The sequence below is a fragment of the Pogona vitticeps genome, chromosome 4 (assembly GCF_051106095.1).
Source record: "Pogona vitticeps strain Pit_001003342236 chromosome 4, PviZW2.1, whole genome shotgun sequence".
NCBI classification, from domain to species: domain Eukaryota; kingdom Metazoa; phylum Chordata; class Lepidosauria; order Squamata; family Agamidae; genus Pogona; species Pogona vitticeps.
In genome coordinates this window covers 135,683,906-135,697,991 of record NC_135786.1, presented here as the reverse complement: position 1 = coordinate 135,697,991, position 14,086 = coordinate 135,683,906, and the positions used below count along the sequence as shown (strand labels likewise).

Here is a 14,086-nt window from a genome sequence, read left to right as displayed (position 1 = left end):
CTACACTTGCTAAGCCCCATGGGACTTAGTAAGCAGAGGGGAAAGCAAGGATCAAAGCCATCCTGCAGTGCTTTGATCCCTGCTTTCCTTTTGCTAAGGCTTAGCAAGTGGAGGGGAAAGCAGTCATCAAAGCCCTGCAGGATCACTTTGATCCCTGCTTTCCCCTCCACTTGGTTTTTTTCTCTCCTCAGCTTACTTCTGTGTATAAGACAACCTCAATTTTTAGTCTAAAGATTTTAGACAAAAGTATACGTGGAAAAATATGGTATCTCATACTGACCAGAGAAGGAATGAAACAGGATCATCCTGGAGAGAAAAAAAATCAGATTAAAGGAATTATAAACTTCACTGTCCACATTGATCAATCTTGTGTTGTAAATACATTTTTATAAAAAAAAGAAAACAAAAAATCATCCACAAATTAGGTTTGAAAATGTGGCACACAGCCCAGCACACAACGCAACAGAAAGCACACTGAAGTGCAACAATAAAATTGTGATGTCATGGATTTCCTGTCAAAAGTGAGTGAATGAAAAAGGGCAATTCTAGAAAAAAAAGGATTGGTGTGTGAAAACATCTAGTACTACAGATCTGGTGCCCCTGGAATAGCATCTCAAGTGCTATAGAATAGATGAAATCCATTTCTGTATTGTCAAGGGGGAGGAAGACTCTGTGTGTGTGTGTGTGTGAGAGAGAGAGAGAGAGACAGACAGAGAGAGGTTCCCCCTGTGAAGATGCAGGTCAGACCTGGCCTCTCTTATGCTAGAACTCTTATGTTTAACGAAGAAGGGAAAGGATTCTCATCAGTGAGCACCTTCCATTGCACACTGTCCCCAGGATTATGGGACTGCAGTGTTGACCTGCTTTCACACTCACCTTTCCTCCTAAAATGGCCGCTATGGTTTACTTTCCTTTTAAAACGGGGAGTCTGTATATTGTTAAATGTTTGCATTCTATCTCTCTCTGTATGTTCTATTATGCTGTTTTCTGTGTCCTTGTCTCCAGACTTGATTTCTGTGTGATTGCTTGCAGCTAGTCAGTCTGAGGACCAACTTTGGTGAATATACAATACTGCCACTACATTTCTCAGTCATGCCAAGGATTGTGGGAGTAGATAAGTAATTCAACCCCTACAAAAGGCAGTAGCTTTGGCTGTGGAGAAACTTGACCAGAAGATCTGTGGAGTCTTGAGCAGCTAAATCATCACTGAAACTCCCTTGTCCTTGTGTATCATCCTGTGCTACTACCAACTGAAGTCCAAAGTCAAAGTCTGAAATTCTGTTCCATAAATTATGCCACAGAAGTATGATTTCCTGGCGGCAGCAATTCTTGGAAATTAGACTGGCCCTCCCCATTCTGCACCTCCCGAAGGCTTGTCATGGCTAGACAGAATTGTTACATGGCCTTAAGTTTGTAGGAGGCTACGAATTGTTGGGCTGAATGCCAGATTAGGAACTTGAAATGTACAAAGTATTTATGAGACTAAAATAATTCACAAATGAAAAGGATGAACTTTCCAGTCCTTGGAGTAACTGTTAATAAGGAACTGGCCAAGTACGGATAGATGCTGGTCACACTATGTTTTGGTTTGGCTGTTACGAAGCACAGCACAGTTACAGAGTTGCAGTCACCATGACAAAAGAATGAAATGCAGCTCCAGTTGAAGGCAAAATCTCAGGGACACCACAATACAAGTAAATGCTCCAACTGCTAATAAAGATGAAGAAAGCATTGAAAAGTTCTGTGAAGAAATCAGATCTGTTATAGAACATATAAAGAAGCAAGACCTAAGTTTCATAATGGGGCTGTGTGTGGTTCAATGCTAAAACAGGAAAAGGAATCTATTGAGAGTTTGTTGAAAAATACAGACTAGGAACATGAAATAAATGAGGAAGAAGAAGAACACCATATTTAGATCACCACATGAGAGACTCTGGAAATCTCTGCAAGATGGCCCTAACAACAATAGTGTTAGGAATCTAATAATTTTTATTCTAGTTAATTAGGGACACCAAAAATGTGTTACATTGGTGAAGACATATCCTATAGCTAACATAAATTGAGGTCATAATCCTGTTGTTTTTATTGTCTCAAAATGAATTTGTAAAAATTTAAAAACAGAAAAATTGTAGAAATTAAACTGAGGGGTTCATGAAGGCATCACTAATATTATCCACTGGGATAGAAGCAAGAGAGTGAAGAAGTACCAAGGCAAATGAATGAAAAACAGAAAGCTAGAATACTTTGGTCACATAATGAGAAATCCAAAGAATGGATTGTTTCATCTATTCATTCAAGGTAAAAAGTGGGGAGGAGGAGTTTTGTAGGAAAGGAAAAGAGTTTTATAGCTGAAGAAGTTTGGAAACTGGTTTGGATGCAACTCAACGTCATTGTTTAGAGATGCCACATACAAAGTCAGTATACCTGTGTGGATGACCATCCTCTGGTAGGAGCAGAATGAGCAGAAGAGCAAAAGCAGCAGTTTTTGATGGGAGGAAGATGGTGTTCAAAGGATGGGAAGGTTTCAGGAGTGTTTGTTTGTTTATTTGTTTTTTAAATCATAAACTACAGACTAGAATTTCCTGCTCTTCTGCATTGGTGGCATGAGTCGGGCACAGGCTTGGCTATCCCGAAAGTACATGTTGGAGCCGTCCAAATTAGTCTGCACATTTAATTAATTTATTTAATGCATTCCAATAAATGCTATCAGAATTGCACATCAGGGTATTAAAGATTTTATTGCAATATAACAGTGGATGGAACACTATATTCAGGATTGAAAAATTGTTTGTCAACAGGAAACAGATTTTTTTTACCTTAAACTGGCTGTTGTTGCTTTGAGCGGCTGCAAAGCAGTTGCAAAACAATGTTGAGTTTATGTATATGTTGTAACTAGGGTGCTTGTGGTGGAGCACCGTCTGAATCTCAGCCAAAGTGCCATTATGCCGTGTGTTCTTTTCTAGTCACTTGATATGCTTTTGTTCTGTTATTGTTTGGATGTGCCTGTCATTTTTCAGTTGTTAGCTTGATACAGTACATTGTCTCTGTTGTGACAAATGGTTGAAAAAAGTGAGCTAACATAGAGCGTGGTCACAGTATGAAAATGAATCCAGTAGCTGGGTCGGGTGTTTTAAAATTGAGATAAAGTTGTGTGGAAATCACATGGTATTTGAGTCAGTGTGTATGTTCTCATGGGAAATTTTGAATCCATTTTCAAACTGTATTGTAAATCGGTTGAGGCGGCTACATGGGCTTTTGAAATGATTGCAATTGAGGCTTTGTCTTGTGCCTGCCTGCCTCCCTGCTCTTGAAAAAGCACAGCACCTTCTAGGCTTACAAGGGAGGGATATCAATACGTCAAACAGAGGCTTCTCACCAGAGAGAGATGAAGAGGAAGGCCTTCAAGTCCCCCTCCTCCTGGCTGCTGTTTTTTTTAAAAAAATCTTTTGCTATGTCAGGCAGAGGCTCCTCGCCCCCATCCCTGCTACACACAGAGGGAAGGGAAGCTTGTGATCCCCCCTTGCCCCATCCCTCCACAAACCACACACAGAGGGAAGCGAGGATTGCAAAGGAGGGAGACAAACACACATATGGGTAGAGAAGGGTGCAATTTAAACCAACAGAGGCATTCATGTAAGACAAAATAATTCAAAATAAATCAATTTGACATCCAAGTTAAAATAAATGACCCCCTGATGGAAGAGTATTTTAACTCACTTCTGATCAAAATAACACAGTTCCTGTCAAAACTGTCTGCATTACCATGTGCATCATGTAGGTTCATAAGCAGTGTTAAATATGGTCAAAACATAAAGGGAGGGCTAAGGATACCACAATTAATAAAGTATTATGAAGTCTTTCAAATTACTCAAGTAATAAAGTTTAAACGGACAGAAGAAATTCCACATTGGGTTGAAATGGAAAGAGACGAGGATATTGGTGCAGTTAACACTTACATTTACACAACGGAACCAATTAGAAAGAAGGAGCAAGTACAAAATCCTTATACTTGTGAGACATTGAAAATATGGGATAAATATATGAGGTTATTTGCTCTGCCTATATCCCCTCTACACCCCATGCTGGATTATCTGAAATTTAAATCAAGAGAAAAATATGTACAATTCAAAAATTGGAAAAAAAAGAATTAGAATTTATAAAATAAGAGATCAATTTGATGCAGGGAAACCAATAACAATTAGACACTTAGAGGACAAAACAAAGGAAATACAATAAAAACTAATTGGCTACAATTAATGCAGATAAGAAATTTGGCAACTCATTTATACCAGACCTCTAGACTAATGAGAACACTCACAGAACTAGAACAATATAGTATAGAAAAAGATCGAAATAAAAGGAAGGGAATAACTTCAGTAATATATAAACACTTGGTTGAGAAAGCATTTTCCATGGGTATGGGATCTAAAATAACATGGGAAACAAATTTGAATATCAGTATATCAGAGAAAGAATTGATGGAAATATGGACCATATATCCATATAAATCAATATCAGTTAAAACAAAAGAAATGGTCTTGAAGGTAGTCAATAGATGGTATTGGCACCCCACAAAATTACACAGAATTAATAAATCTCAAATAGGTGCTAGAGAAACTGTGGAAGTAAAGGCACACTAGAACACATGTGGATCTCTTGCCCCAAAATGGAAGCATATTGGCAGGAAATAATTAAATGGATAGAAGCACTGTTGAATCAAAAAATAATTAAAAATGAAGCTTTATTATTATTTTCAGTATTTAAGGATGGAAATGAAAAATTATTTAATAAAGACCTAATTGGACATCTTATTGGTACAGCAAGAGCTGAAATTGCACAAAACTGGAGAAATGCTCAAGATCTTTCAGTACAAAAATTTGAGAACAGAATCTGGCAAATGGTTCTGATGGAAAAGTTGACCAATCAAATTAAAATATATAGAGAGGAAATAAAACAGGAAAACCCTGGCAACCATTCTTAAGATATGGAATTAGCTCAAGAAAAGAAGAATATGAAATGGGAAGTAATTTGGATTGCTGGCATGTAATATTTTAAAAGAATTAACTAAGCATGTTAAAATATGAAGTAGTGGATGTGTAAAGAAAGATAATGTGCTGATAGACTGTGTAAGTAATGTGATAGCATCATACTACAATTCTAACTTGGATTGTCATACTATGGATGCTAATAAAATAATATTTTTAAAAATATACTCACCTTTAAAAAAAATCAGTTTAAATATGTTAAACCTGATTCAAGCACATTTTTCCCTAGTGTAACTGAGCTCTTAGGGAATGCAGAGAAACAGACAGAACAGCTTGGAATTCTGGTTGACTTTGTATGCCTTCCAAGACTACTTACCATGTTCTTTTCGCTTTGAAGTACAGCAGACCTGAGCTGCATGAATTATGACTGATAATGTAGAAATCCCAGGGACAGTAAAGAAAGTCCCTCTGTCTCTCTCTCTCTCAAAAGAAAGCAGCATGAGTTTTGCTCATAAGGTTTGCATGTCAAAACTTCAAAAGCACGGAATGACTGTCTACCTGAGCAAGCTCTCCCTGGCCAGGGAAAACTTCAAAAAACCAGCATTAGGGTAAAGGTCATTCCATGACAGGCTACTATCATCAGATAATAAAGAATATGGCATATCAACATTTATATTTATTTTGTTAGGATTTTCATGTGCCTTTGTTTCCAAGATGGGTTACAAAACTAGATACGTATATAAGCTGATTTCTAGCACAGTTGCAATGCCTGCAGGTAAAATCACTCCTTAGATATCTCACGTACCTGGAAAGCCCTATTAGGGTTGATATACTGTAATTCAGTTCTGACTTGACAGCACAGAACCACAAAGACTAGAAAAAGAGAAACACCAAGAACAGAAAATGGCTTCTTAAAAAGTATATATATATTTTTTTTCTAGGTGGTATCTTGGGAACCCTTGGAGATCACAAAATGGCCATGTACTTGATCTCTCTCTCTCTCTCTCTCTCTCTCTCTCTCGATCTCTCTCTGTGTGTGTGTGTGTGTGTGTGTTTGTGTGTGTGTTTGTGTGTGTGAGTGTGAGTCTTGCATGCAAAAGTCTTACCAGCCAAAATCCTGTTACTTACCACAGGGTTATGTGCATGGCTGGGCTGGAGTAGGCTAGGAGCTCCAGTGTGCTATTTGGTGCAATCCTTGTATCCAAATGGCATAGGGACCTCAAATGACCCTATTTGGTCCTTTTTAAAAAAATGTATGTGTATTACACATATGTGTATTATTATCTAATAATATATTAGATACGTATGTATATGCCTAATACACATCCCTAATATACTTATCTCAGAGGTCCAGTTATAAACCTGCTGCAGCCTAATACACATACCTAATACAGAAATATATTTTCCTTGTCTTAAAGAGCCAGCTGAGAAACTACCATGATAGCAGATTTGGCTGCAGGCAGTTTTTCAACTGGCCCTCTAAGACAAAAAGACAAAGAAAAGATTTTTTTTAAATGTTGGTAAGTGATGTTTCACGTTTTCACTGCCCTAATGTAAGCTAAAATATATTTTCACTTCCTGTGTTGTTTAATTTGCCAATATCCTGAAGTGGCTGTATTAAGCCAATTTACAATATTGGCAAATCCAAAAAAAGGAAGGCTTTTGGTTCAAAAATCTAATTCACTGAGCTATCCAGCTGGCCATGTATGAACCATACAGATGAATTATTACTTAGTTATCACATTTGTAAAACTCTTATTTCTTTACAGCTGTTGTCAAAGCCCAAATTTAGTGGCGTTGAAAAGATCAAGACCATTGGAAGCACTTACATGGCAGCCACAGGACTAAGTGCAACACCCAGTCAAGAACACAGTCAGGTATACATCACTACAATGCACAGTTGATCGTGACCAGACTTATTAGTCTGGGTTGCAAAGGGCAACGAGTTGAGTTGTGTGTGTGCAGCATAGCTTCAAGGTCACCCTGTTCAAATGACCTGTCCCTTATCCAGGGAGCATGCTGTGTAAGGCCTGTTTGCCTTACCTGTTGCTTCCCTGCACTGTTCATCCCTGTGTTCCTGTCAAAGAAAACATGTTGTTGGGAGCAGTCTGCAATAGAAACAGCCGGTTCAATCCTCACTATATGCTGTGAAGTTCACTTTTTCACCCCATAATGAATGATTTATTTTTTTCAGTATTGTATTTTTGACTAACTTTATTACAAACTTTACATTTGTAAAATGCACTTCTCTGAAATGAAATACAGAAGAATACTACTTGAATGTTCTAAATTTTCATATATTTTAAAATCTGAAACTAATAAACTACTTTCTCATTTATGTATACTGTTTTTGTAGTCACTGTGGAACAGCCATGAGAACTGCAAAATATCAGATGGAAAGTAGTGCTCATAGAAATTTGCTGTTCCCTATGTGTGAATATTAGAAAAAATCTCAACTATAATTTGTGAAATGAGCCTAAACTTTTCTTACAAATCTACATTATACTGCCTATATATCATACCCCTTGCCATGTCTTCCCATCCAAGAGAGAACTGATTAATTGGAAGGTCTTTTGTCTGGAAACAGTCTGACACGACTATGTGTATCTAGGGGCTTACAAACACTTCAACTAGCTCTGAATGCAGGGTGATCTATCATTCCTGATTTCCCATCAGAATGTCTACAATGTAAAGCGGAACTATGCATATGAAAAAAATGAATTTAAATAGTGTACATTCTAACCCTACATGTGTTTACTTAGAACTAAGTCCCACAGAGGTCAATTATTTGGTTTATTTTTAAATTATCAATAGCTGTCTCATTTCTTTTGATTATGAACAACTCAAAGAGTTAATGTGCATAAGATCGCCTAAAGAATTAAGATACTTCCTCTCAGAAAGTTAACAATATCCATATGGGGGTTTACACAGAACAAATGTAGGGAAAATATTTTGATGAATGCAGTTGCCTTATTTGACTACGTGTGTTTGTTTAAATTCAGGAGACTGAGCGACAGTACATGCATATCGGAACCATGGTGGAGTTTGCATTTGCCCTTGGAGCAAAACTGGATGTTATAAATAAGCATTCTTTCAATGACTTCAAGCTGCGAGTCGGTAAGAAGCATAAATCATGCAAAAGCTGCAAGGGATTAGATCCAATTTTTTTCACACTACCAATGGTTTAAGTTCTTCTACTTTGTTATTTCACTGTCTTCTATTTGCATTAAAAAGATTTTCCTCTTTCCACCCCTGATAATCTCAGTGCACTGCCACAGATTAAAAAAATAGAGGCAAGGACACTTCGCTACAAAAAGGTTAGAGAAATAACACATTTGTGTTTCAAGAGGACTGTAATAATAATGAAAAGAACACAGTGGCTTAAAATGATTTCAGTTCACAGCAAAAAGTTACCAGAGTTTCTAGAAGTTCACCATTAGCTAGGGAAAGGCTATGGAAAGTAATCATTAGAACCAGTCTTCCCATTAACTAAAATGGGGTGGCAAAAAATCAACAGTAGCTAACCCTCCCCCTACCCACTCAGGGCTGCCACCACTGCTGCTTTAGAGCCTCTTCTCAGCCATTCACATATTACATCACACTGCATCACTCTGGGCCTGTCCATATTGAGCATTTCCTCAGCTTTCCTTGTGCCCATGATGCTCAGGTTGCATCCCAGTGTCCACATGATGCAAGACTGAAACTGTTGTCAGCAGGGTCAAAGCAGGACCAAAAACAAACAAACAAACAAACAAAACTTACATCTCTCTCTCTCTCTCTCTCTTTTTTGCACCACATCTGGTTGGTGGTATATTTTTGCTCTGCAATTTTCTCTAGTGTGTGATCTGCTTATATATGACCTGCAGTAACATATGACACTCGCCCTCCCCCCAGTTCATGGATCAGCAATGCATATGATGCATGTTGGTGATCCATGCACTTTGGGTGTGTGTGTCATTTGATGACATTTCCTTATGGGCCTGTTTCTGCTGGCCATTCTCCACCCCTCCACACCTGTCACTCTGTTTTTAGGGGAGAAGGTATCCACCGTTTCTACATTTTGCTTTTTTGTTCTTTTTAAGAAAGTAAAGCTTGACGATTACCTCGTTAGACGAGGAAATTGCTTAACAACGAATATTTTGTGATCGCTATAGCGATCGCAAAATGATGCTTTAATAGGGACAAAAATCACTTCACGATGATTGGTTCCGTGCTTCGGGAACCGATTTTTCGCTTTACGACAATCAAAACAGCTGATTGTCGGGTTTCAGAATGGTCGCCTGCTGTTTCAAAATGGCTCCCCTCTGTGTTTAGGAAGGCTTTTTCGCTGTACAGGCACTGGAAAATGGCCGCCCTATGGAGGATCTTCGCTGGACCCTGAGGTATTTTGCCCATTGGGACGCATTTCAATGGGTTTTTTACTTTCGCTTGACGATGATTTCATTCTACAGCGAATTTGCTGGAACAGATTATCCTCGTCAAGTGAGGCACCACTGTACTTTTGCCCACAGCACAAAAGCAAAAGCTAAAAAACACAAATTAACATAAGAAAGCATTTCAACCAAAAACATGAAAGTCTGAGAGTGGTGGGTGAGTAAAACAAGCAGAAAAGCAAAGAGTCCATGGAGATGGCAAGGGGAGGGTGGAGAAGACAGGCAAAAGGGGAAGACACTCATTCTGGGGGAAAGACTATAAAGAGCTATTCCAGATATTCGTGGAGCCAAGGGCGACCCAGCACATCCAAGTACATCCAGAAACACCCTCCTTGTACATGCAAATCACTGAGGCAACGTATTCAAATCTGCAAGGACGAAAAAGAATAAAAATAGAAAAAAATGCCAGAATGACAACATTAAGTGTTGACAAGCCCTCTGATAGATCCCTTTTCACAGCCAGGCTTTGTGCATGGGATAATCTGGGAGACTGAATATGTCAAGACAGCACAGTTGATCTCCTGAAGCTTTCTGCCCGCCTGTGTCCGATTCTGAGGATGGACCCCTTGGAGCAAGGACCTCAGTAACAGCAGCAGCAACAACAACAGCAAGAAGAAGCAACAAGGAGGGTGGGTGGGGTGTGCGGTGGCCCTTTTCCAGCCTCAGTTGGCAGGAGGGTTTGGGCTTCCTCTGGTATGAATACCTATATTGATATAGGAAGTTGCTGCTGTAATTTTTATTGAAAAAAGGTTGAGATAGTGACTATGTAATGAATGTCACTAGGACAAAAAATTGTTACAAGGCAAAAGGCACCATAAGCTTGTTGGTTTCCTCTTGTGGGGCAGAGGGCAGGTTTCCTTAAAAGACGTTGAGGGGGGACATCACTTTCTGTTCATCAGGGGAAATACTGATTTTTTTTAAAAAAAAAGTGAAATTAATCATTGTACTGCTTTGATCTCAGTGAATTTTTTATATCTAAGGGAACCAACTGTATATTATACACATATTGGACAAGCATATTGAAAAATACCATACCAGCTTGGAGATATGGGCAAAATCTCACTTAATGGATTACATTACATTTCTCCTCTGTTACCTCATTTGTTTCCCCACAGATCTCTTAGACCATTTTTAAAAACAAAGCAGAAGTGTCAGTTTTATCCAATTACATTTTTCATTCTTTCTTTCATTAAAATACTTAATCAGCATGTTAGTGTGAAAAATTAAATTCATGATTGACAGAGATTCATTTCAAGAATCTAACCTCCCTTAGAAATAAGAAATTGAAGCAGTGAATAAATGAAAAATTGTATTCTGTACATATATCTGAAATATTTTATTTTAAATGTAACAATATTTTTTCTTTTTGTTTTCATTTTATTCTATAGAATTCCAAATTAGCCTTCCTATTTGTTCAGTTTAGTGAATAGTGGCACCTAGTGGCAAAAATTGGTAAATGTAATCAATAAATATATGTGTTTTCTAACCGTTAAAATTTAGAAAGATATTTGGTCAATGACCGTAATAAACATTTATTATTATTATTTTGTCATTAAGGCTATCTATCCAGAGAGGAAAAGATGAAAGTTACATTTTTTTTCCTTTGACACATGCTCAATCATCTATCTCCTTCTTTTCTATAACTTTATAACTATAAACAAAAATCAGTAGTTGAACAAATTTCATTTCCATCATACACCTTTCACCACTGCACCACAGAAAGAAAGCAGTAAACTTCACAAAGTTCAAACATGGTAGGATCAAAATGTATTGCCAACCACTGCATAAATTCACTTAATACTTTGGAATTTCCCCATTTCCAGACCACTGTAATTGGTAATCTTTAATGGCCATATCAAGAAGTGTCACTCTGTTGGAGCAAAATTCCCCATGCATGAAATAGGTAAGGGTCCAGTTTTCAGAGCCAAAAAGGTCAGGAAAGTGATAAGGTGAGAAGTTTCCCCATCAGTGTTTACCTCCCTGTAGTCTGATCATGGTCAGTTTGGATTTCAAGGTACAAATCTGCCAGCATCATATCTGATTGGATCTTTCGATTATTTGTGTGCCAAATCTCAGGTTTCTGTGCTGATATGTAAGTATCCTAACACTTTTGATACTTGTATGGGGTAAAGTAAGTCACTCTGAAGCATCTTTGTTTATATGAAGAGAAAAACAAAGTGTGTGTGTGTGTGGTTTTTTTAATGTGTGTGTGGGGGTTTTTTGTTTGTTTTTTACAGGTATTAATCATGGACCTGTAATTGCTGGTGTCATTGGAGCTCAGAAACCACAGTATGACATCTGGGGCAACACTGTAAATGTAGCCAGTCGGATGGACAGCACTGGTGTGTTAGATAAAATACAGGTATGTATCTTTGCTAATAGTCAACAATACATATTGTATATAGCAGAGGAATCTTCAAACTAAAAAATTTAATAGCATGCTAAAATAGAGGATATTGCCCAGGTATAAAACGTTGGCTCACTAATTAAGGATAGCAAGAGGCCATCAGAAAATAAACACATTTTAAAGTGCTGTGACTGCTATTAAAATACATAGGAAACTTTCTTAGAGGTTGCAGCAGTTCCCCCCCCCCTTTCCAACCAAGGGCCATTTCTGATCTAAAATAGCTCCACTGCATTTTGTTAAAAACCTATTATGTTGTTCCCAATTGTCTCTGTGAGGTAGTTGAACTTAAAAGAGGCTTGAGTTGTTATATTCTATTAGTTTGGAAGAGGGACGATTTTGCAGGCTTACTGTTTCATAAAAGGATAGATCAAGTATACCTATCAAAATAATTTCTTTTGCACAATTCTAAAGAAAAGAACCTCTGCTGGCCCTTGTCTTTGCTTACCTTTTTCCAATTCCCAAGGCTTCTAATTTAAAAAGAATCTCAAATCAACAAACAGGAATATAATAGCTGTGGTGCCACTGGTGGAGCACACTTTAGATCTGGATGCAGATCGCTAATTCACCAGGAAAAAAATTGAGTGGTCTAGAAATCATTGGTACAGAATCTATAGAATATAGAGTCTGTTATTATTCTAAAAAAAATAAGCCTGGATAAGAATTTACACTTCTCTTTTGTTCCTTTACTGATTCTCATATGCAACAAGAAATAACCATGACTTTTGGCTCTTCCAGATGGAAAATTTATTTCCCTTCCCTTTTTGCCACTTGGTGCAGTTTGTGTCTTGACAAACCCGTTACTCTTCTCTTTAAAAAAGAGGCAAGAAAGATACTTCTCTTTAAGAGAAGAAACCAACTTTCCTTTTGAATCTTCTCTGCTGGAGTTTTTCCCCCACCCCTTTCTTAAAGTACTTTTGAGTGCTACTTGAAAGTTTCTGACTGGGAAAATTTCACCCTGATGTGAACGTTAGTGAAAAGCACTACAGTGCTAATCTTCACATCTTAGAACAGAGCAAACTAAAAGTAACATAAAATAATTTTTTAAAAAAACACCTTCAGGAGGTACAAACAAGTATGGAAAGTCAGTGTACTAACTAAGACAAGATAAACATCATGTAGATGTCTGGAAAAATACTGGTAACAATAGTACTGAGTCAAGTACATTACAGGAGAACAAATGCTCTGTCTGGACAAGCTTTAAATCCCACTGATTCCAATGGGTATACCATGGATATGAGATTTCTTCAAACTCAGTACGTTCCGGATCACTTACCTGCTCGTTGAACAGACCCTGCACAGGGTTCTTCTCTGTGAGATGAAGCCAAGTGTTCAGTGAATTTCCATTTTTATGTCAGTTCATTTGCTCCAGATTCAGAGGGAAAGGATAGAAAACAGGACTTTTAAGCAGACCTAAATTTACTTGAAAAAACAATCAGATTCTTTCTACATTTCAGGTCACAGAAGAGACCAGTAACGTCTTACAAACTCTGGGTTACATTTGCTCCTGCCGGGGCATCATTAACGTCAAAGGAAAAGGAGAGCTTCAGACCTATTTTGTACATACTGAAACGACAAAGTCCCTTTCACAAGGGAATGTGGCATCCTGAAATATGCTCTTTGCAGTAGGCAGTCCCGCCTTTTTAGAGAAAAAAGCATCACACGTTTTTTCTTAACTCTTTTTTGAGCCATACCATGAACATGTGTGTCATTTTCTGGTACATAGACATGTTGCTGTAGTCATGTCTACAGTGTAGTCGCACCATCCAACATCAAGAAACCTCAGTAGTCTTAAGGTTCTAAGACGGCGGTGAAGTACATGCTGTGGGTTGAGGAGACAAAGAGCAATTTTCATATGGGAAAAAAGAGAGAGAGAGAGAGGATACTTCCATGCAGTTTGAGAACCTAAAAGGTCTGAGATTCAGGGCACAAGCTGAGGAGGTGGAGAGTGAAAACAAAAATATACAAAATGTATGGCAATAAAACTAGAGCTGCATGGAAAATTGTGAAAAGTATGCTAGCTCCCCAACAACATCCACTAGTCCTCCGTTTGTAATATCTAATCCCATCCCTTCATCTACAACCACCAAGGTGTATTTCAGTGGCCAGCAACACAAAATGGAAACCCCGGCTGACTTCTTTTTCAAAGGAATTTGTAGCTGAGCAGGACCAGTTTTGTATAAAATGTGTCTAATGTTTTGATGCCATTGTCTTTTGTAATATTAATTCATTAAAAGTTTATATGTACTTTGGTTGTTTTATTA

The 14,086-nt window shown here is 37.9% G+C and overlaps 1 protein-coding gene across 2 annotated transcripts in view; it reads left to right on the top strand.

Annotated features, from left to right (window-relative positions):
* Positions 1 to 14,069, top strand: part of ADCY2 (adenylate cyclase 2) — a 149,103-nt gene extending 135,034 nt beyond the window's left edge. For both annotated transcript variants that reach the window (XM_078392565.1, XM_072998449.2), the window contains 4 exons: positions 6,755 to 6,862; positions 7,988 to 8,102; positions 11,656 to 11,780; positions 13,280 to 14,069. In XM_078392565.1, the coding sequence (XP_078248691.1) occupies positions 6,755 to 6,862; positions 7,988 to 8,102; positions 11,656 to 11,780; positions 13,280 to 13,432 (501 nt within the window). In that variant the 3' untranslated portion in view covers positions 13,433 to 14,069. The remainder of the gene's footprint in view (positions 1 to 6,754; positions 6,863 to 7,987; positions 8,103 to 11,655; positions 11,781 to 13,279) is intronic.
* The last annotated feature ends 17 nt before the right edge of the window (positions 14,070 to 14,086 follow it).